The sequence below is a fragment of the Taeniopygia guttata genome, chromosome 14 (genome assembly GCF_048771995.1).
Source record: "Taeniopygia guttata chromosome 14, bTaeGut7.mat, whole genome shotgun sequence".
In the NCBI taxonomy this organism is placed as follows: domain Eukaryota; kingdom Metazoa; phylum Chordata; class Aves; order Passeriformes; family Estrildidae; genus Taeniopygia; species Taeniopygia guttata.
Genome location: NC_133039.1, coordinates 860,820 through 884,472, shown reverse-complemented (window position 1 = coordinate 884,472; position 23,653 = coordinate 860,820). Strand labels below are relative to the sequence as shown.

The 23,653-nt window shown below is 43.1% G+C and overlaps 3 protein-coding genes across 11 annotated transcripts in view; 2 read left to right on the top strand and 1 right to left on the bottom strand.

Annotated features, from left to right (window-relative positions):
- Positions 1-1,499: 1,499 nt before the first annotated feature.
- On the top strand, positions 1,500-7,390 carry ZP2 (zona pellucida glycoprotein 2). 2 transcript variants are annotated; one of them, XM_002192699.6, is made up of 18 exons: positions 1,500-1,556; positions 1,634-1,707; positions 1,885-1,968; positions 2,045-2,139; positions 2,936-3,094; positions 3,424-3,468; positions 3,722-3,886; positions 4,344-4,440; positions 4,523-4,704; positions 5,109-5,238; positions 5,387-5,568; positions 5,647-5,738; positions 5,824-5,948; positions 6,194-6,383; positions 6,635-6,770; positions 6,857-6,953; positions 7,039-7,125; positions 7,209-7,390. In XM_002192699.6, exons 1-18 carry the CDS (start codon positions 1,516-1,518, stop codon positions 7,349-7,351), a joined length of 2,124 nt encoding a protein of 707 aa, XP_002192735.6. In that variant the 5' UTR covers positions 1,500-1,515; the 3' UTR covers positions 7,352-7,390. The 2 variants fall into 2 exon arrangements, with proteins under 2 accessions (XP_002192735.6, XP_072791791.1); XM_072935690.1 differs by having other exon boundaries at positions 3,704-3,886.
- A 3,540-nt stretch (positions 7,391-10,930) lies between these two features.
- On the bottom strand, positions 10,931-16,425 carry LDAF1 (lipid droplet assembly factor 1). Of its 4 annotated transcripts, none has more exon segments than NM_001245153.1 (5): positions 10,931-11,883; positions 13,006-13,144; positions 13,537-13,705; positions 14,588-14,723; positions 15,638-15,735. In NM_001245153.1, coding segments are annotated over 4 exon segments (471 nt in total). In that variant the 5' UTR covers positions 14,660-14,723; positions 15,638-15,735; the 3' UTR covers positions 10,931-11,792.
- Positions 15,396-23,653, top strand: part of DNAH3 (dynein axonemal heavy chain 3) — a 57,546-nt gene continuing 49,288 nt past the window's right edge. For 2 of the 5 annotated variants that reach the window (XM_030284747.4, XM_072935619.1), the window contains exons 1-7: positions 15,396-15,566; positions 18,775-18,866; positions 20,393-20,506; positions 21,300-21,504; positions 21,873-21,906; positions 22,396-22,576; positions 23,080-23,269. In XM_030284747.4, the coding sequence (XP_030140607.4) occupies positions 20,417-20,506; positions 21,300-21,504; positions 21,873-21,906; positions 22,396-22,576; positions 23,080-23,269 (700 nt within the window). In that variant the 5' untranslated portion in view covers positions 15,396-15,566; positions 18,775-18,866; positions 20,393-20,416. Of the gene's footprint in view, positions 15,567-16,582; positions 18,362-18,774; positions 18,867-20,392; positions 20,507-21,299; positions 21,505-21,872; positions 21,907-22,395; positions 22,577-23,079; positions 23,270-23,653 lie in introns of those variants that run through there. The other 3 variants (XM_072935616.1, XM_072935617.1, XM_072935618.1) reach the window with 3 other exon arrangements.

Sequence of the window (23,653 nt, the reverse complement as noted above, 5' to 3'; positions counted from 1 at the left end):
TTCTGTCATAAAAGTAGGCATCATAAAAAAAAAGAAGGAAAAAAAAAAACCAAACAAAATCTTCATCTGTTTCTAAACTCCTGGTACTTGTTCATTTTTGTCCCATCCAAAAACCTCAACTTGAAATGGAATAAATGATTCAACATCAAATGAGGAGAATTTCTCAGCCTGACTAGAGATTATTCTTTTGAGACTAAAGCTCAAATTTGTGAACTTTTTAAACTCCCTGGATAGTTAGAATGAAGCTTTTCTTTTTGGTTTGAAAAGAACTTCAGAACCATTCCACTTCCAATTGAAATGTCTTACCAGGCTCACGAGAAACTCTGTTGTGATGGTACATGGTTTTGTAAACTAATGAATTATTTAACCAGCAGCTTTGATTTGTTATTGGATTTCATTGTGTATATGGGTATTATTCCATTAATTTGAGAATCGTCTCAAATAAAATATTGCCAGTTAAACGAACTATTCAGATTGAAAGGCTGCAGCATCACCAGTTAGGTTGTTGCAGATAACGTGGAAAATAAATCTGCACAGTGATGTTATGCCATCTGTTTTGCATGAAGTATTCTTCAGCACAACATTTCCTCATTGAAACTTTTATAAGCACCAAATGTGGTATGGTAAAGGCCATGCTAGGGGAGGCAAGTAAGTCTCTGCTTGCCTAATGAGATCTTTGGAACTAATGGGCTTAGAGAAGAATGAAATTAGTCACACTGGGTAATCATGGCTACACCATTCAGAGATGATGACAACATTTTAAAATGAAAATAAGACCTTATTTCTTCACTTCTTAGGGAGGCCAAACTTCTGTGCCCCAGGACACGCTGCTGCTGGATGTCCTCTTGAGCAGCCAGATCCCACACCAGGCTGAGCCTGACCCACACCAGGCTGAGGGTCACCCGTGCCAGGCTCAGTGTCACCCCAGCAGTGCTGCCTGACACCCCCCTGATGTGATTGCTGTTCTGCCGTGGGTCCAAGGGCACAGCCTGCACACAGCAGGGCTGGCAGCAGTGACATTAACTGTTCTATCATAGGGACTTCTGCAGTTCTTGCTGTGAGTGCTCAAAAGTAGAAGTCCTGACCTGGCGTTCAGGCTCTTGGCTTTGTTAAATCATTTTCCTTGGTTTTGGGGATCTTTTCCCCCATTATATCTTCACCAGTGTTTCAAATAGTCCCAAGGAAAGCCACGTTGAGCTCATTGGTGTCTCAAATGCTGTCATGCTGGCACAGAAAACTCCATTTAAAAAAATAACTGCCAAAACAGACATGCATTTTTCTACAAAATATCTAATATGGGAATAAAGGGGATACACTATCAGAGCAAGAAGTGGATGCCTGTTAAAGACTTAGTACTACCTTAAGGTCTCCTGTGAGCTGCCCCACTCAAGGAGCAGCAGGTGCAAGTGCTCTGTTCCCTGGGCAGCAGAGAGGTGGCACCTGTGTGAGCCAGACCCAGGGCTTATAAAACCCTCCCTGGGCAGCCAAAGACCAAGCTTGTGGTACCCTGAAGAGATGGGGTTTGAGCAGCAGTGCTGGAGCACCTCAAGGATGTGGTGAGTGTGGTTTGGGGTACAAGGGGAGGTGGGTTCTTTCCCTGCTGCTCTCTCATGTGATTCTCTTTTCTTTGCAGGTTGCTGCTCCTGTTTGGGTTTTTGCCGTGCTTAGCCCCTTGTGCTGATGGCCTGGGGGATCAGGATCTCTTGGGTAATGTGTCTTCTCTGGGCTGGCTGTGGTGGGGATGTGGGTTTTGGGTTTGCTTGGGGCTGTTTCCCCCTGCCTTGGCATGGAAGGAGCTCTGAAGGGTGTCTGGCTGGGGGGCTTGCAGGGTGTGTGTGGCTTCAGGAGACTTTGCTGGAGCTCATGGTGGTCTTCCCTCTGCAGATAATGTAACCTGCCATAGGCATGGGATGGAAGTTGAGTTTTCCAGAGAGCTTAGCAACTACTCCTGGCATGTGTGGGTTGTTGGTATGTATTGCTGCTGCCCTGGCCCTTCCTGCTGAAACTTGCCTGCTGCAGGGCTAATTTTCCATATCCCTCCTAGATGTGAGTGGTGAGGAGATCATGTCCTGTGACCACACTGTGGATTATGAGAGGCTGATACTCAGTGTCCTGTTTGTCAACTGCACCAGCCTGCAGGTAAAGGGATCTTCGTCCTGGGAAGCCGCTGTGATGGAGTTGGGAGATGTTCGACTTTTTTTCCTGGACAGGACTGGGTTTAATAGGGTTTCTATTTCTAACTTTCTTCAAGACTAGGATACTTATACTTCTGATAATCTAAAACTCTTATAGGAGAACACTTCATGTCAAAAATTGAAAAAGAAAACCAAACCCCAAGCTACTGAAATTCTTTTTTTTTTCAATGATGCATTAAATCCCCTAGCCTGCCATAAATGTTATGCTCTCCTTTAGAGGACTTGAACTACTTGATAGGTTTTTCTTGTAGGGAGGTGGACCAGGTTTAAGAGTTTCTGAGCACCAATCTGTTTAAATGTGTATCAAAGACAATTAACACCATATGCTGACCCTAGCAGTTGAGGTAGAGTAGTAAGTGGGAGGCCAAAACCAGATGCTTTACTGGTGTCTGTTGCTTTGAAGTATTTGAAATACCACAAGACTTTTCTGCTGTTTATTAGCTTAGTTTTTTTGGACAGCTGACTCTCTGGCACTAAAACCTGCTACTCCTTAGAGTTTTCTTGACTTCTGCAGTTATCTTGGTATCTTCTGCTCTTCAACCCAACCCTGTGCCCCACTGATTTCCTAAAGAGCTCATCCTTTTCCTTTGGGCTTTTAAGACAAGAAATCATCTTGTCCTTGTGCTGGTGCAAGCACCTAAACCAACTCTAAGTTAGAGTTCAGTCCCAATGGCTTTTAGGTACCTTCATGCTGTAGTGAGTACTGCTGCCTCTTTCTAATTAACGTCTCTTGTCTGTAGCATGGTCAGCACCAGCTCTGGTTGAGGCTGATGGTGAATGACACAATGGGAGAGGAGACAAATATCACCTACAGCACTCACTGTGACAGCATTCCTGTTGATGAAGTCACCACTCCTGTGTTTGCTGGTGCAACAAACTGCACCAAAGACTTCATGGCAGTAAGTAGAGGGGTGGGAGTGCTGTAGAGCCTGCTCTGAGGCTTGCAAGGCAGGGTGCCTGTCTCCTGGAGTTGTGTGTGTCTCAGATCTGGGGAAAGCTCCAATGAACTGCAAGGAGGTCTCTTGGCTGCATGTTCATTTTAGCTTGGCTGCTGGCTCTTTGGGGAGCTGGTTTGCAAATGGTCATTAATGATGCACCCAGTCTGGCTCCAGTCCTGTTGCAGGGGAAGCTGATGCTGGCTGTCTACTTTGGGAAGCTGTAGTAGAGATCTTGTTGTGTGGCTGCTACCATGCAAGTTCCTGAGTCTAAGTTTCATGATGTGTTTCAGGTTACCTTCCCAGGACTCATTTCAAGTCTCAGGGATGAGCATAAGGTATGTGCCTTCCACCTGGTGAAGGGAGCTGGGGGGAGTGCCTGGGGTTTTGGCATAAACTGAGCCTGATATCTCCAAGTTTGGGCAGGGACCTCTCTGATAGACTTACATTTGTTGGGAAGCCTAGTTCTGCCCTGTCAGCATAGGGAGCTTTAATGTAAAGCCTGGGAGGTGGCAGCCCTGCAGAGTGAAAATCTAATGCCTTGGTGCTTCTGTATGTTCCTTCCTTACGCAGGGATTTCCTGCTTTGCAGGTTCCAGCCACTCCAATGTCCTGGAATCTGTCAGTTGATGATGGAACCAGAATACATCAGCTAAGCCTTGGGCAAGCAACACAGCAAGGCTATAACTTTCTGGTTGATGGCCACAACCTGATATTTCAGGTGGCCTTTGCTGCTACTGGAGTTGTGTCCTACAAGGTATGTGAAGGGAGAGCTCCTCAGCACTGAGGAGTTACCCAGCCCCTGTTTGGACAGCACTGTCTCCCTTCTGTAGACCTTGGGGGAAGCATTTTCAGGCCAGGGCCAGAGCTGATGTCAGGCTGATGCACTGCTGGGCTGAGCTGGTGTGTGCAAAGCTGTTTGGCTTTGCACAGCTGCCACTGAACTGCCTGGCACAAGCGTCTGGGAAGGTACAATGTGCACCTCAGACAGCAGCACAATGAGGGGGAATCTTCAGAAGCAGAATTCTAACTACAGCCAGCCCTGGGTACATCTGACTGGCTGTCTCATGATCAGCAGCTGCTTTTAGAAAGGGTGAAGTGGGCAGCAACTGCTGCTGCAAACCTGAACCTGATGCAATATGTGGCCTCTGGGATTGGTCTTGTGATGGATCAGAGCTGAGCAATGTCTAATAGAGCTCCATCTTCTTTGTCAGCACAATGATAAGGTGCTCCACACTGTGGCTCTCAAGCTCATGTATGGCCCTCCTGAGCGTAGACTGACTGTGGAGTCAAGAATGCTTTGTGCTCCAGGTAATGCATGGAAAAAGCCACAACCTGACCTACTTTTTTCCCTGGGAAACTGATGTTATATTGATCCAAGATGTTGTTGCAGGTCCAGCAATCTGTAATACAACACACATGACTGTTGCCATCCCAGCCTTTCCAGGGATCCTTATGGATGTGGATGTAGAGAATAAGACAATCCCCATGGATCAGCTTCAGGAAAATGGAATCACTCTGGACACACAAAGAGGGATCAGGCTGTATATTAGCAGGGGAATCCTGAAGTCTAGGGTGAGTTCTGATCCTTGTCACAGGTGTTGGTGTGATCACACCTTCTTGGTGTTTTGAGACCCAGAGGCACAGCAGCTTTGACCTTGACTGAGGATCTGTCAAGTCAGTCACAGCCTGTGGCTGGCTGAGGGCAGGTGTGATTAAGATGAATGCAGACTGACTTTGTAATAGGCATAATGCAAGGTAACTTGCGTTTCCTTGGGGCCTTTTGGCAAAAACAGATGGAGGTGAAAATATTCCTCTTGGAGGGTGTAGGTATTTGGCCTGCCTGGAGCAATGCAAATGAGCTTCTCCTGTGGCCACTGTGCTTTTCAGGCTTGGCTTATTTGTTAATTAGCTCTAGCGGGTGCATGTGTTAAAAAGAGATCTTCTCACACCCCAAGAGAATAACTCTTGTCCTTCAGCTACGTGGGGAGAGCTGCTCAGGACTTCAGTACTACATGTCCTCTTTGAAACTGGCTTTTCACTTCCATGGGGAGACTGTGGCAATGGTGATGCACCCTGAGTGCCCCTGCGAGAAGCACACACCAATAGGTGAGTGACTCCTGCAGATCCTCAGCTGTGCTCCCTCACCATGGCTGATTGTTACACCTTGTGCTGGATTAGCTCATCTTGCCAACAGCTCCTGGCAGACAGAGCTGTCACTGGTTCACATGACAACTTATGTGAACCTCTGTTACAGCTGCTGTATGCACCCAGGATGGCTACATGGATTTTGAAGTCCATGCTGAGAGTACCACACCCCTGCTGGATTTGGATACCCTCAGGCTCAGGGATCCTGTGTGCCGGCCAGCCTACAAGTCACCTTTGAATGACAGGGTTCGGTTCCATGTCCCACTGAACGGGTGTGGGACCAGGCACTGGGTGAGTCTGTGGCCAGGGTTGGTGGGGGTGGATTCAGGCATTGGCAGTGCCCTCACTAATGCTGTTATTTACCTGCAGTTTGATGGGGAGCAGATTCATTATGAGAATGAGGTGAGGGCGTTATGGACAGACCTTCCCCTGGGCAGGATCTCAAGGGACAGTGAACTCAGGTGTGTCTGGAAACCTCTTTAGGCCATCCAGTACTGTATTACCCACACAACAATATATGACTTACCTGCTTCTTCCCTGTTACAGGTTAACAGTTGTGTGCTCCTTCAGCAATAGTGATGCCTCCCTCACTGTAAAAGTAGACCACCTTTCTCCTCCACCTTCTTCAGTGAATCAAGGCTCCCTCTCCTTAGTTCTTCTAAGCTACCCAGGTAAAGCTGGCTCAGTTGGCTGGGGGAGTATCTGGAGCTGGTGGAGGGGAGGGTGGATGAGTGAACTGTTCTGGTGTATGGACTTCTGTCCTGGTGTGCTTCCTTCCTGTTCATCCATGCTGCTTGAAGCAGGTACCCCAAACCTGTGGCCCTTGGACAGACAGTAGTTGTCCAACCAGCTGCTGTTAAAGAGCTTGAGACCCTCTTTGCACCCTGAGTTACTTAAGTGACTTTGGCTCTTGCAGAGGACTCGTACAGGCAGCCCTACCGTGAGGATCAGTATCCCATAGTGAGGTACCTGCGCCAGCCCATCTTCCTGGAAGTTCAGGTCCTGAACCGCAATGACCCCAACCTCCACCTGGTACTGGATGACTGCTGGGCAACGGCCTCCCAAGAGCCAAGATCACTGCCCCAGTGGAATATTGTTGTAGATGGGTGAGTGCCCTGCCACACAAATGAAAGTGCCTTTTGCAGTGGTTGTGAGGAGTCTCTATCTCTCCCCTGCTCCCTCTCTAGTAAGAGAGCCTTAAGTATGAGTGCCTTCTAAGTACTGTCCTGAGAGGCTGGAATTTGTAGGAAGAAGGTAGTGCCTCAACCTGAAACTTGACCTGCTACTTCAGAGTCAAGGCCAACAACCCAAACTTTCTCTGCCCTGGTGTTCTGACTTAGTTTTCATTTATTGGCAGCTGTGAGTATGACCTAGACAGCTACAGGACTGTGTTTCACCCTGTGGGACGTGGTGTCAGCTATGCTAACTATCGCCAGAGGCTGGAAGTGAAGACTTTTGCTTTTGTTTCTGGTGACAAAGCCCTTCCTGGCCTGGTAGGTGACATTGGACTTGGAGCAGTAGTAGGAACAGTTGCTGTTTCAAAATGAATGGATATCTCATTCCTCTCATTGTGTCCCAGGTGTACTTCCACTGCAGCGTTCTGATCTGCCACCGTTTTCACCCGGACTCCCCACTGTGCATACCAAGATGCCCAAGGCCATCCAGAAGCAAGCGAGGTAATGTCCGAGTGGATTTTGGGTTGCACTGATCCAAGATAGCCCACTGCACTGTAGGGTTCAACTGTGCTGTGTTCTGTTGTAGAAAGTGGGATGGAAGCTGTGAACTCTGCTGTGGTGAGCCTGGGGGGCCCTGTTCTCCTTGTGCCAGAAGAGTGGTCTGCAGCCCAAGGTACTGAGCCAGTGTGGTGCTGGGGGTGTGACCTGGGCTTAGTGAGGATCTGACTCCAAACTGCCTTTCCTCTTGCTTTGCAGGGAGCACTGTCCTGAACAAGGAGATGTGGGCTGGCATTGCAATGACTGCTGTTGGTGTTCTCTCTCTGGCCACAATGCTACTATTTTTGGCTTTTCTTAAATGCCTAAAGAGAAGAGCATATATGGTAAATGTGGTACATTAGGTGTATTTCAAAATAAATTTGAAGTAGTCACTTGGTGAATTATGTCTGTCATGTATTCCTTCTGCATCTAGTCATGCAAATCAACACTGCTCATCCTCAGAATGCCTCCTTATTGTAGATTTGCCTTTAACAATAACTGTAATACTTAATTTCCTGAGCATCTTTGTTCTGAAACAGACCACTGCTATGTTAAATTCCTGTTGGACTTTGCAGCCAATTTCCTTTCTTGAATTGCTTATTGTTCACAGTTGTGATTCCATTTAACTGGGTTTTTTTAAATCTATATTGTGCCAGTATCTGTGGTATGAGTAGCTCCTCCAGCTGCTCTTGCAAATATGAACCCTACACTGTACCTAAAAGTTCAAACCTGGCTTTATTGAAATTATGTAGCAATACTCAAAACTTGTGTTAAAACTTTACTGTAAAAAAAAAAAACAAACCCCTTTGTCCTTATTGGGAATCAGATAATTTCAAAAGGTCTTCAAAGGACATATACAGTAGAGCCTCCCTTTTCTGTGTAGAGCAGCCTAGAAGGACACCAGAAAAACTGAAGTGAAACAGACTTCCTGCTGCCAGAGCTGGTCTTCTGATGACTGAAAGTTCCATTGGCCACTTAATAGGGGCACCAGGAGTATGTAATTTGGGGTCTCAAACTGGGGGAGGAAAAGTGTGAGTACAACTACAGCTGTCTTGTCTGCAATACAGCTATAGACAGTGCTGTCAGTAATGCTGCCCACCTGAAGCGAGGCAGTTTTTCATGCAGTTCTTCTTTTGCGTTTTGTACATGTTGCCTTGCATAGTGAAGGAAATGAGGCATGAAATATAATTGCATGTGACAGTGAAAGTGCTTTGCTGCAGTAGGAGTGTAACAGCCTTAGGTTAAACATTGTCTGGCAACTTTGTGTGAGCAGGGAGAGTGATCATCACAAGTCCAGCTCTGTGGTCTCTGAGTGTGCAGGGTTTCAGATTAAATCAGTGGCCAGACCCTGACACTTGTCAAATGTGCTGTGTATAAATGACTTGGGCTGTGGGCCTGTCTTCCACAGCCCCTGCTTCACTTAGGCATTATTATTGAGCCATTATTAATGTAATAGGCTTCAGGCTGCATTTTCTAAGTATTAATGTGTATTTTTATACAAAGAGCATGGAGTAGATACCATGATTAACATGATCATTAGCCCTTATGCTAGTATTTAATCAATTATAATAATCACAGTGAGACTATGAATCTCACATTGGAATCACTTAATTACAAGTCAGTTACTGTCACTGGCCTGATAGAAGTTAGGGTTGAAAGGATAACTTAAGCTACTGTCCAGCAAACAATGTGCTATACTTAAGTCTTGTTGACTTAACACTTGGCTGGAATATGAAGCATTTCTGCAAAAGCCAGGTAAGTGGTCCTTGATGAAGAGAATTTATGTGCTTAACTGTATGTTGTACTTAATTGTATGGGCTGTTTACCTCTTCTGCCCCAAATAAGGCTAATCTTAATATTTGCTCTCCCTAGCCTTGTTCTGAACTGTGAGGGAAGCATCTTTGTGTATGTTCAGGTAGAGATGTTTGCTTGTTTCTCATTAATGGACTTCGTAATCCTTTGCTTTAGGATGGTTGGAGTTTACTAAATAATGTTACAGTGACATGTAAACATGCTAGTTAACATCCCAATTAGCTAAATTATTTCTCACATATCTTGTGTATATGAATCTGCAGACTTGCACTAGTGAAGGTATTTAAAATAACATGGGTACCTTCAGTATGGGAAGCAGTGAGAGCTTTACTTTTGCTCTTTGGGTTCTGTATTTTGTACTGTTTTTACTGCCTGAGGAGGTGAGACAAAGAGCTTGCACATGGTGACAGCCATCTAGGTCAAAGAGAAAGTTATACTTTCCTGGTTTCTGCCCCTGGCTGATACTGTTTTTCTAGGGCAAGACTTCAGTGTGGCATGTGAGAGGCAATCTGTTTCTGGGAGGGTTAACTATAGTTCTCTCAGGGTGGCTCATTTAATGCTCTTTAGGGACACTGTAGAGGTGCTTTGAATGAAGACTCTTAATTTATATCAAGGAAAACACAGGATTGTCTTCCTTATTTTGTACGTAATTTACCCTAGAGCCCAGTCACATCCATTCCTCCCTGTAGCCCTCCTCTTCTGTGTGTGCTGCTGCCTCTCTGCTCCCTGTTAAAGTGTGTTATCTGAAAAGTTTAAGCTTATCTTACAAACAAAAAATATTCCTTTCCTGCATTCAAGCAGAGGTCTCTCTCTTCTGATGCAGGGCAGGGTGAGGTGGGGATGGCGGTGCTGCATGGGAAGGTGGAAGAATTGCAGTGTGAGGCAGCACTGACTCTGCAGCCTGAGCTCAAGCAGCTGCTTCAGGAGCCATACCACGTTGGTTGCTCCAGATCTCCATAGACATGGGATGTTTGGGGTCCACCAGGCTGTAGGGCCACAAGAGTGGCTGCATATTAAGGCAGTGAACCAGGTCTGTGAGAGCTGAGTGGGCTGAGCTGGTTGGGAATTGGGGCCATGGGGTGGGAGTCTCTTGCCAGCTTCTTGTGAGGTTGGTGGTGTTCTGCAGAAAGCTGAGAGAGCAACTGAGAAAAAGGGGACTTGACAGGATCCTCCCAGTTTGTCTTGCTAAGGACTCCTTAGTTCTACTGCAGTCTTTAATAATTCAAAGAAGAAAACAACCTCTGCCCCCCTTTTAAGGGATGCTTCACTGTCTGCAGTAGAACACCTACTCTATGCTGACCTAGTTTTTTCTTTTGCATCTCTCAATGGAAAACCTTGCTCTGGTGATGGCACTGCAGAAAAAACAGCTCTTGGTAAAAGGACATGGTGAGAAGCCTTGAAATGACAGGCTGATAAGCATGCAAAGATCAGGGCAGCAGGAGCAGAACTGTTCCATGTTTACCTGCAGGTAACTGAGAATTCACAGTTTCAGTTCCTGCTAAATGCTGATGACAGAATGAATTATATAATGAAAAATAAACTTAAAATGCAGAGGGAAATGGTTCATGTTGGGTGAGACAGAGTGGGACTGGATTACGTTATTTTAGTTTCTGCTGATTTTATTAAGTAATGCCTCTTCTCCTCAGAAGATGAGGGCATAAAGGAAAATGAGGGACAACGATTTAGCTGTGTACTCATGTATGAGCTGTGGTACAGATTAGGAGTGTTGTAACTTCAGAGAGGTGTAAGGGCTTTATTGCTCTGTCTTTGGAGGTACCTCCTGGAAAGCTCTTGCAGGCAGCCTTGCCTGAGGGCAGGCTGGTTATGTGGCTTTGTACTGTCTGCTGAATTAATGTGCCATTAAAAGTAAAGGGCTCCTGGAAATCTTATGGGGTTTATTTCACTCTGCAGCTGAAGTGTGGGGCCAGCTTAGCCTAGGGGCTGAAACTATTACCACCACTACTCTGTGAAGCACATTACAGCTCAGGTAGGCTCTGTGTCCATGATGTGGTCAAGCGGCAGTTTGGTTTATGCAAAACTAAATAAAACTAGTTTAGTCCTTAGACATCTGCGTTTCCTTTATAGGCATAAGAAGGCAAGTAATCTGCAGTTTGTGGCTCAGCAATGTTGGCCATATAAAATACTTTATTCAAGGAGAAAAATCTCAGCTCCAATTGTAGCCCTCCTAAACCAAGATGTGAAAAACTTGTTTTTAATGTAGAATTAAAACAGATTAACAAGATTAATCTGGTTAAACAAACAGCACTTTATTAAACTCATAGTTACTTTCTTAATGCTAAAAAATATAATATTTGCAAAAATGAAAAAAGTTTAAATAACATACACAAAATTACAACTGAGAAGCAAACCAGGCACTTTAAATACGACCTAAACAAGACATAAGCCTACCCCTGATATGATGAAGCAAGGAACTCCCTTTGGAATAAAACAACATCTAAAGGGAGGGGAAAAAAAGCTTAGACCACGACATATGAGCAACCTACTTTTTCCTTTATAATGAATATAAAGCATTGGCCTGGTGTACTCATACTATTTGAACAAAGGATGTTAAGGCTTACAAATATTTTTCCACATTCAAAATGTGTTTCTACTGTTCTGAACTGTGATACTTCTGTATCAAAATGACCACTGTTATGTACTAAAGACAGTACATTCAGAACTCCAGTATCTGGGAAGTCAAATATCTCCCTCCCCTTTCTGTCCACCTACTTGCCATTGACTTAACAGTACCCACTATTACTACAGCCTTTTACCAAATTCTGTGGAACATTCCACCATGCACATACTTACTACTGCACTGCTGCTTCTTGGTTATTCTTAAAATCCCTTTTACAGTACCAATGTAATATGTATTTTGATTTTCCTCAGTTTCCAGGAGTACACAATGACTGAATGCTTAATGAGTGAACAATTACATAGCAAATGCTGGGATTGTACAGCTAAGTGCTTATGAAGTCTGGGGAAACCTACTTATTCACTCTTTCCAGTATTGGCAGAAAGATCCAAGCCAGGCTGCTTCTGTGGTAAACTTCCATTCACATCTTGCTTCCTCATCTGACCCCTGTGTACAAGAGAAAAGAATGGTTTTATTGGGTGTTCCTCCATAAGATTGTCTTTTAACTTTTTGCTCAAAAAAAGCTGAGTACTGTGAGCTGTCCCAGACAGGTTTATATCTGCTGCTGGTCTACCTAAGCTTCTCTCAAGAGACAGAGAAACACAAAAACAGATGTTATCTGTTTTAATGTCAACACTGTAGCTCAACAGGGCTGGTGTGTGGGATGGATTGTGCATTTGGATGTGCTATGGAAAATACAAGTCTTCTGGAACTGGTGGGCAGTGTAGTGGACATGGCAGCATGCCTTGGAACTAGGCCTTGCACCATGCTTTTGTCACCCTCCTGCCATCTCAGGCAGCTCTGTGTGTCTCAAGAGGTGTGCAAACACAGCTGTGCTGAAGGAGCAAACTAAGGAAGCCTACAAGAGAGCAGCTGTGCTTTTTCTTCTTGCTCTTCCCTATGGCACAGTGATTACTGTGGTTCTTTCCCTGGCAGGAATTTCAGGGTGGAGTGCCCCAGGTGGCACTCCAGCACAGCCTGCTGCTGCCTCCTGCTCGTTGCTGCCTGGCTCAGGCAATGCTGACTGAAACAAGCCCAAAGTCCCAAGAGGCACAACTAGCAACTTTCACAGTGCAGAATCCTACAAAATCTGTCCTTTTTAAGTACTCCTCTGCCTCTCCCAAAACTACAGTGAATTTTGTTCCCTTACTCTATAAGTGCAGGTAAGCAGCTGGGCCATGATGCAGGAAAAACTGCAAGGTTAATCTCCTACACAAAATTCAACTTGGCAGTAGGTTTTAATGATGTTTAAAGCAACACATTAGAGTGAAACAAGGGTCTATTTTACTCCTAGGGTCATGTTGTGTTAGTACATTCACATTTAAAGACAACTTATGTTTCTTCTGTCCCAAAAAGGGCATGAATTAATACTCATTAGAATACCTATCAATGCCCAAACATCTGTATGCTGAATTTTAAGCCATGAGGGTAGCCCAGGATTCAAAGCACTCAAGAAACATTGGTAAACTAAGCAACAGTGGCTCATTTAGGAAAAACGTGCAACAATGAATGCAATAGCACAACTGCAGAGTTTGAAACCCAAGCATGGACAAAGACATCCATACTCACCTTGATGCACACCAGTAGTTGACCAGAGTTGAAAGCGCAACGTAAGAAACACTCAGCACTCCAGAAACTCCCAGGGACAGGGCTCCCAGGCCACACAGCACACACAGAAGGGCTATGCCACCTATGGCTATGACAACACCTAACAAAACATCACTCTGTTACTCAAACAAGTCCATGTACAAATAGAAAAGCTGATATTCTACTATAACCCAAATTTCAAAAAAATTTGGGAAAACCATCTTCCTCACTCATCTGGTTAGCCTCTGTAAAAGCTATGCATGATCAAGATAACTGGTTTAGGCATATCCTAATGGCTGAGATTAGACAAGGAAAATGGGATTTTCCCGTATAGACTACACTTAATTAGATTACTCTTCTTGTATTAAGAGTTTTACTACTGCTCAGACCTGAGGACTACACACAGAAATCCTCAATTGCTAGGACTCTAATTTCCAGAAGGAAAAATTAAGGAAAAAAGGTAACATGCCTTAAAAGGGAATAGGTAAGTACATCCATGCATGTATACAGTACCTTCCATGACTATCACACCAATACAGGCCATTACAGCTGTTGTAACAACAAAAACCAGGAAAAATCCAACAGGAATAGCTGACACTGCAATAAACATCAGGAGTGATAAGGCAACAAAAGGATGGTCATCTAAATATTGGCCAATGCGAGAATTCATAAAGGCAACAACCTGCAGATGGAAGAAAAACATTTCAGATTTTTTTTAGCCTCTCGTCACAGATACCTTTTCACAGATCACTGTTACTGTAGTGAACCATAGGTAGGATAGATATTTTGCCAGTCTGCAGCCGGAATAGGGAGCACCTCTTGCCTCTTTGTTTCAAAAGCATGGGGTCTTGGTGCAAATTTAGATAACTTCAGGGCAAATATATTCTACCAACAACAGACATGTTTTTCTTGGACTTCCCAGTTCTATTCTTGCAGAAATTATGAAAAAAACTAAACCCACAAAAAAACAACCAATCTGAAAATAAGTAAAAAAAAAAAATCAGTCTAGCTGTAGCTTTCACTGGGGTCTTGGCAACGATTATTTTAAACTAGAGACCTCTATTTGTTAATTTTAAAAATCTGCAACATTTAAAAATGCTCAACTTTTCTTTCAGCCATGGCTTAGGAATATCTGCAACCTGCTCATTTATTGAATCAAAGTACAGTGCAGGCATGTCTGTATCAGAAAGTTGTTAAGAATAATATTACTGGTAAATAAAAAAAACTTTTTACAGAGGCAGTCATAGCTATACACTAGAATTTTATTGTAGTAGTTTCCCTTCCCTTAAGGAAACACATATTGTAGTTTTAGTTCTCTTTATAGCACTGCAACCATTTCACTAAAATGCCATTCTACTATCTCAAAGGGTTATGCCAGTAAAACAAAAAATGCAGAACAGGCTTCCCTCCTCCTTGACTGAAGGTGTGGGAGGACAGGCCTTCCCACAGGCCTCACAGTGTTCACTTGAAAAACAGGGAGTGCGTTTAAATAAATCAGGGTGTGATATCTTGATAGTTACAAAATATAGCTTTATAAACATATCAAATTACAATCCAGACCCACATTTTCGTTGCTGTGGATGATCTGCATCACGGAGTGCCATTGCTTCTGTAGTTCCTGCATTTCTTTAGACATGTTATTAATCCTCAGCCACGACCTCTTCTGAACAGCCAGTTCTCACTCTTGCCATCCAATTTCCCTTAAAATTATGGTACAATTAGTGACAGGCTTATAAAGATGCTTTTTTCCTTTGTATAAAGAGAGATTGCAGATTTCAGCTGAAGTGACACACAGTCTAAAACATTACTTTTACAAAAAGCACATCTAATGTAGAGAGCTTGCCCCTGCATGCTCTTCGGAAACTCCCAAAGCCAAGTAGCAAGAGACAGGTGACTCTCACCTCCTAACATTAACCCCGTGCTTACCCATCAAGGTATTCACTTACCAGTAAAAACATCACTTCTAACCACCTGCATGAACAATTTGTTGCTAAGGGTTCTGGAAACCAGTAACACATTAATGAAACTTATTTCTGTGAGTATTCTCATACTCAGAATTGAAAGCATACCCCACACAGCTTCCAAACTCGGCGTATTAAGGCAAAATGCTTCCAGATGCTATGAACACATTGAATTGGGGCAGTTTCAAGGAAACCTCAGCTCGGTAATCTCCCTGAAAATTTGCAGCTGCTGTTGCAGGGGGACCCTTGCAAGGGGCAGGTTAGAGGATGCATTTTCCTGTTCGCTGTCCCGAGCAGCCATGGCGCCAGTGTCGCTGCTGGGGGGACAGGCAGGGCCGTGCTGGGCACTGGGCAGTGTCACACACACTCGGCACTGTCACACACTGTCACACACGGCGGGTGAGCCCGGGGCGCTGGAGCTGCCCGCGGGGCGCGCCCGAGCCCGGGCGTTACCGCGCCCCGCCCGCGGCCTGCACCGGGCACCCAGACCGCGGCCAGGGCACAGCCATCACCCCCTCGCCACCGCTGCAGCCACCCCGCCAGCCAGCGCCCCGCCGGGTCCCCGGCGTGTGTCCCTCGGAGGTAAGGGGGGACGCGGCCCTCCCGCCCAGCCGGGCAGTGCCGGAGCTCGGCCCCGGGAATGTCCCGCTCACCTGCGGCTGCCGCCCATGGGCTGCGGCCCGCTCGGCCCCGGCTGCCGGGCCTGCCGGGCTGCGGGAGCGCCGCCGCCGCCCGCCGCTGTCTCCTCCCCGCCGGGCCGGGCCGGGCCGGGCCCTCCCGGGCGGCGCGGAGCGGCCGTGGGCGTGCAGCGCCCGGACCCCGCTGCCACGGCCGCTGGTGCTGGCTGGCGGTGGCTGATGCCCCTCGAGCGTCCTGTCGTGTCCCCACCCCAGCCCTACCTCATCCGCTCAGTCCGGGCGCCCTCATGAGTGTCCTAGAGGGTTGTGTTGTTTTAGGACATGCAGCCTGGAGCTCTTTGCAATGGAGGACGGAAAATGAAGGTGTCTGCGATCTCCGTGCCGCTGTGGAGGCGGGCAGAGGCTCGCTCGGCCCCGTGGCTCCGTGGGTGTCTGTAACACCACCGTGCCCGGGCAGGCAGCGAGGCAGCTCGCAGTGAGCTGGGAGCGTTCAGCACGCCGTGAGGAGCCTGGAACAGCTGCGGAACGCTCGCCTCACCCGGCTGCGCCACCTTCCCCCGTCCCCGCGGTTGTGCCCACACGTCCCCACCTCGTCCTGCTGCCTCCCGGTGTTCTGGTGCCCACGTAGCAAACCTGTTGGGGGACCATGTCAGGAGTAATTACCTTAAGAATTCAGCTGGGTTTTCAGCAAAAGCAATGCGGCTACAGTGTCTCAGCATTTGGCCGGGACCGTTCTCGGCAGTGGTGCTTGCTGAGGTGTGTCGCACGATGGTTTGGCCTGGCTCTTCTCCAGAGCCGTCATGATGGGGTGAACTGGCAAGCATGAGGCTTCAGTTAAGTCCCAGCTTCTGCTGCACTGATTTTTTTAATGCTGCAAATTGCAATCAGAAATGAGTTAAATATTCATGTTTCTCGTGCCTGCTTTAATAATTTAATTGGTGCCATCCATGAGAGTATTACAAAAGTGAATACTAATGGTTTCGTGATTATTTTTTAAAGGCAACAAAAGAAATAGCGTGTTTCATTTAGAAATTAATGTGAAAAGAGGTTTTATGAAGTATGGGGGTTAGACTTCTCAAACTGTTGGAGCTCTGTGTCTTTGAGATGCTGATTTCAATAATCTCTGCAGATACCAGGATTTGTGTAGTCAGAGGGAGTAGGATTTGCATATTAACACATATTTGGACTGTGGGGGTCTAAAAGTCTTGCACAAGATACCTGCAAGAAGAGGATGGTCAGGGCAAGTGTATTTTGCTTGAACTCTTAATGTGTTAATCTCTCATATTATTAAAGTGCATAGTGGATTGATTTCTTTGGTACACTAGGGTATATCATAATAAATTTGTTGGTTTGTATACTTTTTTAACAAGTGAGCATAGGGAAAACTAGCTGTCAGGATTGCAGTGTGACATAACTCAGTGATAATGGCACTATAAAGTTTAATGGAGCTGAGTTTAAAGTATAGTAGAGATTTTAAATTTCTGGCTGTTTTCAAGCATGCCATAGCTGCAGTTTTGAAGATAGTCTCATACTTCTTAGTAAATAATTTTCTTGCTATGCATAATTATCTCTTCTGCTAAAAATTCATATATAATCTTCCTCTATACAAAACAACTGGTTTTAATGTTTTTAAAGCAGCAGAGATAAGTTATTCAGCTTAGAAGAGCGTGCATATACAAGCATCCAAGTTGATGTGCGCAGAGGAACAGTAGTTACTCTTAACTGCTGCTTAATTGAGCTTGTCTTCATGCCAGTGTCAGCTCCAATTAGCAGGAAAATACTCATGTTGCAAACCAGCACTAAAATATTTGTAGAGTTACGACATGCATTAGCCAAGCAATTACCAGCACCAGCAGTGCTGATTTTGTACCCTGCACTGTTGGCCCATGTTTAAAGAACAATGGCCAACAACAACCATTTGTAGGTGGTATAAGGGCAAGACATAAGGAAAACTGTGCTGTTAACTCAGGGGTATCAGCCATTCTCACAGCTCATAGAAAATTGGATGAAAAATAGCAAAAATTATGGGAAAAGGTTTAAAATGGAACTCTTGTTGTGTTGGCAGAACATGTACAAGGCCCTCTTGAGGGTAGCTATTAAGAGACTATGCTAGATTTCATACTGGATGGTTGTAATTCCCATTTGTGGAAGAATGTGATGGAAGACTTTCAGGATGTAGTGATGACTGTGAGTGGGAGGTAAATGCATACTGGCTTAGAGGAATTGAGACTATCCCACCTGTTGTGTTCAGATCTTCAGGGAGTTAGAGTCTGAATAATGGAATAGTGGTAGAGGTGTTTGGATTCAAGATTTTGATTCTTAAATATTTTTTTTTCCCAATTCTTCTTAAGAAAATTTGGGTTTATAGAGCCTTTACTGTTCTGGAAGCTCTGTGCAGCTCTTTCATGCAAAAGTTAGAATATCTCAGGTATCTCAGGACTTCATTTTTTCATAACTTTCAGAGGTAAAAGGAACCTGTAAAGTTCCTCATTGGTTCCACAACTGAATCTCCCTGACCACGGCTTGGCACAACACTAAAAGGGGCTGTTTCCTCTCTGGTGAGGGAGGAGGGAATTCTGTCTCCAAGCACCAGCTATGCTGTAACTGGGGCAACCAAGCTGAGGACTGAAAGGCAGTGTCAGAGAAGTTCACCAAGCTGTGACAGGCAGAGGGACTGGTAACAAGGGCACCTGCAGGTAGTACCTGCCCTTACCCTGCTCACCTGTGCATCCTGTGGATGTGTGAGGCATGCAGAGTGTCTCTCTCTTTCTCTTTTCCTATTCCTTTTGACATGGGCTTATTGTTCATGGCAATTAATGTGTGGTTCTGCTGTAAAACACAGCTGGGGGCCCAGGGTCCCTGGGACATTAGAAGAGAACGGGAAGTGGGGAGGAAACTGGTGTTGGAGAAACTGGAAAGGGCAGGATTTAAGAAAGTCTTGAAGGATATCTTAGAGGGAGTTAAAAAGATTAAGATGAAAAGTGAGCTTGAGAGGAATGGTGAAAAAAAGAGCATAGAGATTTGGAGGAAGAGAGAGCTTATTGTTGTAAACAACAAATGTGAGAGCTGATTTTTCTTCTTCCTGGCAGCTGGGATAGAAGCTGATTGACACCTTGTGCAGTACCTGAAATTAGTCTCTCTTTCTTTTCCAGTGCATGTAACAACAGGATGTTCACACTGAAGGGGAGGACCAAAAAATTCTAAGTAAACAGAAAAGCCAACACAGAGCTTGAGTCTCTTGAGGGTAAGTTCCTTCTGCAGTGACTGTGAAAGATCAATAACTTTGTCAAAACTTCAGATGCAATTGGCCATTACTGGTGGTTAGTGGTTTGATATTGGAAGAACTCTTATTAAAAGACACATGTTCCTGTTAAATATTCGTTGGACTTAATCCTTTATAATAGAATTTTTATTAAGGATTTTTTAAAATATTAAGTGTTTGAAAGGTTAGTTGGCATATAAGTCAGGAGTTTTTTTAGGATGAACGATGGCTTTTTTAATGACTCTTGTACCTTTAAGAGTGAATGAATGGATATCCTAATGAACTGTATCATTTATTCATTTTTAAAGTACCCTAAGGCCCAATCCTTTAGTCATTAATCAAGAGGAATTCATGCTCTCTTTAATGAGTTATGTCTGGCAGTGATAATGTCTTTATTTCTGTGTGTGTGCAGGCATGCTGAGGAATACCAAGGAGGTAAATCAAATCAGCCCTTTCTCAAATTTTATTTCTGAATGGGCCCTACTTTGATATTGAGGAGGGCACAATTTTGTCTCCTAGAAACCTGATTCTAGCAGCCTCGTTTTTCAGTGATACATCAGAAAGCAGTAACCATGTGCTAAAAGTGTGTTAAAATTATGTAAAAAAAGATTATATCTTATTCAAACATAATTGTATTGGATAATAACTTCCTCTTCCATGGTGATTTAACTCACTGGTGCTCAGATACAACACACTTCTACTTCCTTTTTCTCATAGTGTCACTGTGTGTTCAGGAAATTGTTCCCTGTGACTTTCCTAAACAAGTTTCATTTAGGAAACTTGGAACAGACTATAGGCCAGGCTTGGGCCTATACTAAGGAAGGTTGCCATTCAAAAGCATCTTAAAACATTGTGAGGTTTAATAGTTCTGTGAAAATATCCTGACAGAACTTTGTATGGCATCCTAGAGGCCATCTCAAAGTATTGTCACCTTGAAGAGGTGAAACATAATCCTAAAACATGTCAGATATCCTGACATTTGTAGTACAACAGTTTGCAGAGTACTTGTGAGCAATTTGTTCTTCCAGCATCATTCGGGTAATAGCTTCTTCTATAATTGGCTCCTTGTAGGCATTAAAAAAAATCTAGAGGGCTTTTTTTCCTCTCCCCAGTAATACAGTTCACACAACTTTGACTGTTTCACTGTCAATTTGGCAGGCTGGTAGGATTTAATATTCTGATATCCAGAGTTTATGCCATTAGAAACTCCATGTGGAGTTTAAGTACTTAAAGCATTTAACTAATTTTAAGTACTTTTCAGGGATATAAAACTAAGATTTTTTTTTTTTAAACTGGTATTTACTGGTGTTTAGAAGTCTTATAAAATGACTGCAAAAACCATGTTTTGCTGAGGAACTCACCACAAAGAATGGCTGTTTCCTTAAAATTTGAAAAGTTACCATGTAATTTTCTATGAAAACTGAAGGACACTGTTCTTTCTCCATGAATCTTTTTTGAAACAGAGTATTTCATAAATATCTTTGAAGTTGCTTTTCATTTCTGTCTAGACACAAAACAATTCTGTGTGCAATATGAGTCGCCCAAAACAGTCACTGAAATTATCATTCCTACGCACGCCTGCACCTGCTTCTGCTTCAGTTGCACCTTCAGACTTGCATGAGGTATGTGCTCTCTCCCTGCTGTCAGGGTATGCACACATTCCTTGTGCTGGCAAATCCCCATTCTTTGCAATGGGGTTTAGTCAGCATGGGTGGTACTGGGTCAAAGGTTGAAATTTATGGCCTTGGAAATCTTTTCCAGCCTTAATGATCCAATGATTCCAAGTATATTCATGATTGTATCTCTAGTACTTTTATCTCTGAGGGTATTTTGAGACATGCATTTCATGTGCCTACGAGGTATCTTAGTAAAGTTCAGACATCAGGACTGATGAAAAGTTCATCAATAAGTCACCTCAGAAAACACAGAATGAACAGACAAAAGAAGTCTATTACAAATCCTTACTGATGTGAGAGAAAGACGAGAGCTGAATTTGTTAACGTGAACTATTCTTCAACTATTACAAGGACTGCATATTCAAAGTAGATAGGTCATTAACAAAGGCCTAAGGAATAGGAATTTTCTTAATCTAAGCAAATATAAGGAGAAGAAAAGAAGCAAGATAGAGATGTGGGGGAGCAGAAAGAACTAGATAATAAACTGTGTTCTCTTATTTATAAAAAATACCTTGATTATACAAAAAAATGCCTGAATACAACTGAAGTATTCTGTAAAATTATTTTTATACATGTGGAGAGCATAATGATCTAAAAATCGATCGGTGGTCAAATGCATGTCTGACCTGTGTATTTGCTTTTTATACTAATTGATGTTTAATCCTGTTCTAGCTCTAAGAAGGCTTTTTAAATTACTGTCCTTTGTAAAACTTTTGCATTTGTTCTTTCCCAATTTCAGCTTGTCCTTCAGAAAGCCCGTTATCCTCCTTTGATGCAGGAGTCATCATGGACTTTGGCAGCTCCATTCAAGGAACAGCATCACTACCGAAACCCAAGTGACTCTATAGCTAATAACTACAGTCTTACTGCACAGGATTTAAAAATGAAAAATATAAAAAAAATGAAGTCCTTTTCAATGGTAGAGATATCACAGTCTTCACTGTGTATCCATATTTAAGTGTGTTTATAAGTTTAGGCTTGGTTGTGCTATGCATTGTTATCTCTAATTCTTTATCTGCTAAAGCATCATCCCTGGAAAACATCACTTATCCCTAATGAACACTTACAAGCTTATCACCTCAGAGTCAGTATAGACAAATTTGCCAATGCATGCATAACTTCAATAAATGTTTCACATTTACTAGTTAGGTTCATCCCTACAAATAATCACATGCAGTGCTTCTCTGTGACATTGTATTTTTTTTCTTATTTCATTTTGTGATTAATTATCTTAGCTCTGTTTTTCACCAATATGAAATATCTTTTTTGAAAAATATGTCTGTATGCGATTTTTCTTAACTGAGATTTAAAGCTGCAAGGAAAAAGCGGCGCTGGAGTTCTGACAGGTAACATACTGTAATGTTATCAAGATACAGATTATTTCAATAAATCTGGTTTCAGTTGTGATTTAATATTTCTTTTTACTGAATGCTGTGTTAAGCATCCAAGCATAAGAAGTTAAGGTCCTACAAAAAATGTATGTGCATCAAGACTGGCTTTTGAATCACAAGATTTTAGTAAGATAATGACATGAAAATACATTATGATCTTGGGCAACCTAAATAACAATCCTAGTAGGTTTGACTCTGATAGAACTGCTCATAAAATACTGCCTGTCTGAGTTGTAAGGTTTGCATGCTTACATACTTTATGTTAAAGTAGTATATTGTATTATGCAATTTTAATGAGAGTTTTTTTTATTGAATAATATAAATACTTCCATAGATCATACTTGTCCTCAGTGTAGCACAAGTGGTTTATAAAAAATCATTGTCATCTGTCCTTACACATTACTGCTTCTTTATTCACTAAACTTGTATTCTTTTTTTCGAAAGTACTTTGTTAAAGACTGTGAGTCGCATTTCACTGAGTGTACCTGCTCACACACCAGAACTGCATGTCATAAATTATACAAACAACCAGCCACTGACTCCAGAAGAACAATTTGCTCTCATGGATTTACATGAGAAGGAGATAAGTAAGCGAGAAAAGCTACCTTCAAGTGATGATTTAGAGGTATTCTTATAATTTCTTTTTAAGGTGAAAGTAGCAGCAGTAATCATCTGCAAGATATCTAGAAACTGTTTACTAAAAGGTAGCTGAGAAAAGCAGGCAGTACATGAGGATTAGGAGATGTAAATACTCAGTATAGCAAACTGCTGTTAAATATTGTCACTTCCTTTTTCATTTTTTTAGCTACTCTGATTTTTGTTGTAAAAGGTTTGCAAGTTAAGTATCTCTCCAAATTATTAACCTCTCATGTTGTTCTGTAGTACTTTTTTATCATTAATTTAATATGCTGAACTGAGTTCTAGTGGTCTATGTGCTTGCATCAACACAGGTGTAAGAACTGTAAAGATATCAGTGCTTTAAAAGGAGCATAGATAGATACCCAAAATCCATTCTATTCAAACACCTTTCAATTACAGAAAGGGCTCAAGTGATAGAAAAGCTTAAAATACTTTGTAGTAATTAATTATCTGTCACAAAATAAGCATAATCTTTTAAACATTTTTTAGCGGTACTGTCACTACATATATAATGGAGTGCGAGAAGATATGCTGGCACCTCAGGATAAGGAAGTGGTGAATAAAATTTTAAAACATATTCCAACTCACATTCTTCCTAGCCCAGAGCTAGAGAAATCTGTGGCATGTTTAAAAGAAGAGATTAGAAAAGACTATTCTATCAGCCTCATGAAAGCCATTGGTAAGACTCACAATCTCTAAACAGTTCCAACTATGTAGACATTTACTGCACTTTGAAAGCAAATCTCCTTCTATTCTTAGCATCCATGGAGAATTCCTCTGAGGTCAGTAGAAATACAGTAGATCTCTGAGGGAAAATAACCTGTTATCATGCTATATAGTATTCAGCAATTTCAACAAATATCTATTTATGAAAGTTTACATCTCATCAGATGGAGAGACGTAATGAAAAACTGTTTCTACTGTCTCCTATTTTTAGAATCAGGACCAATTATTTTTTTTTTCCCTTTAAAAATTGTAAAGTCAAATTTGTAATTTGGTTATTGTGCTGTAATTTATGCTAAAAACATACAAACATGACTATGTTAGTTTTAAATGTGCAGAA

Coding starts and splice junctions, on each gene's coding strand:
- ZP2 (XM_072935690.1), top strand. CDS start 1,516: ATGGGGTTTGAGCAGCAGTGCTGGAGCACCTCAAGGATGTG. Junction 5,739..5,823: donor TCAAGGGACAGTGAACTCAG/GTGTGTCTGGAA, acceptor TCCCTGTTACAG/GTTAACAGTTGTGTGCTCCT. Junction 6,384..6,634: donor TGGAATATTGTTGTAGATGG/GTGAGTGCCCTG, acceptor ATTTATTGGCAG/CTGTGAGTATGACCTAGACA.
- LDAF1 (XM_072935483.1), bottom strand. CDS start 14,659: ATGTCTAAAGAAATGCAGGAACTACAGAAGCAATGGCACTCCGTGATG. Junction 13,145..13,536: donor TGGTGTGATAGTCATGGAAG/GTACTGTATACA, acceptor ATGTTTTGTTAG/GTGTTGTCATAGCCATAGGT. Junction 11,884..13,005: donor AACTACTGGTGTGCATCAAG/GTGAGTATGGAT, acceptor TCTTGTACACAG/GGGTCAGATGAGGAAGCAAG.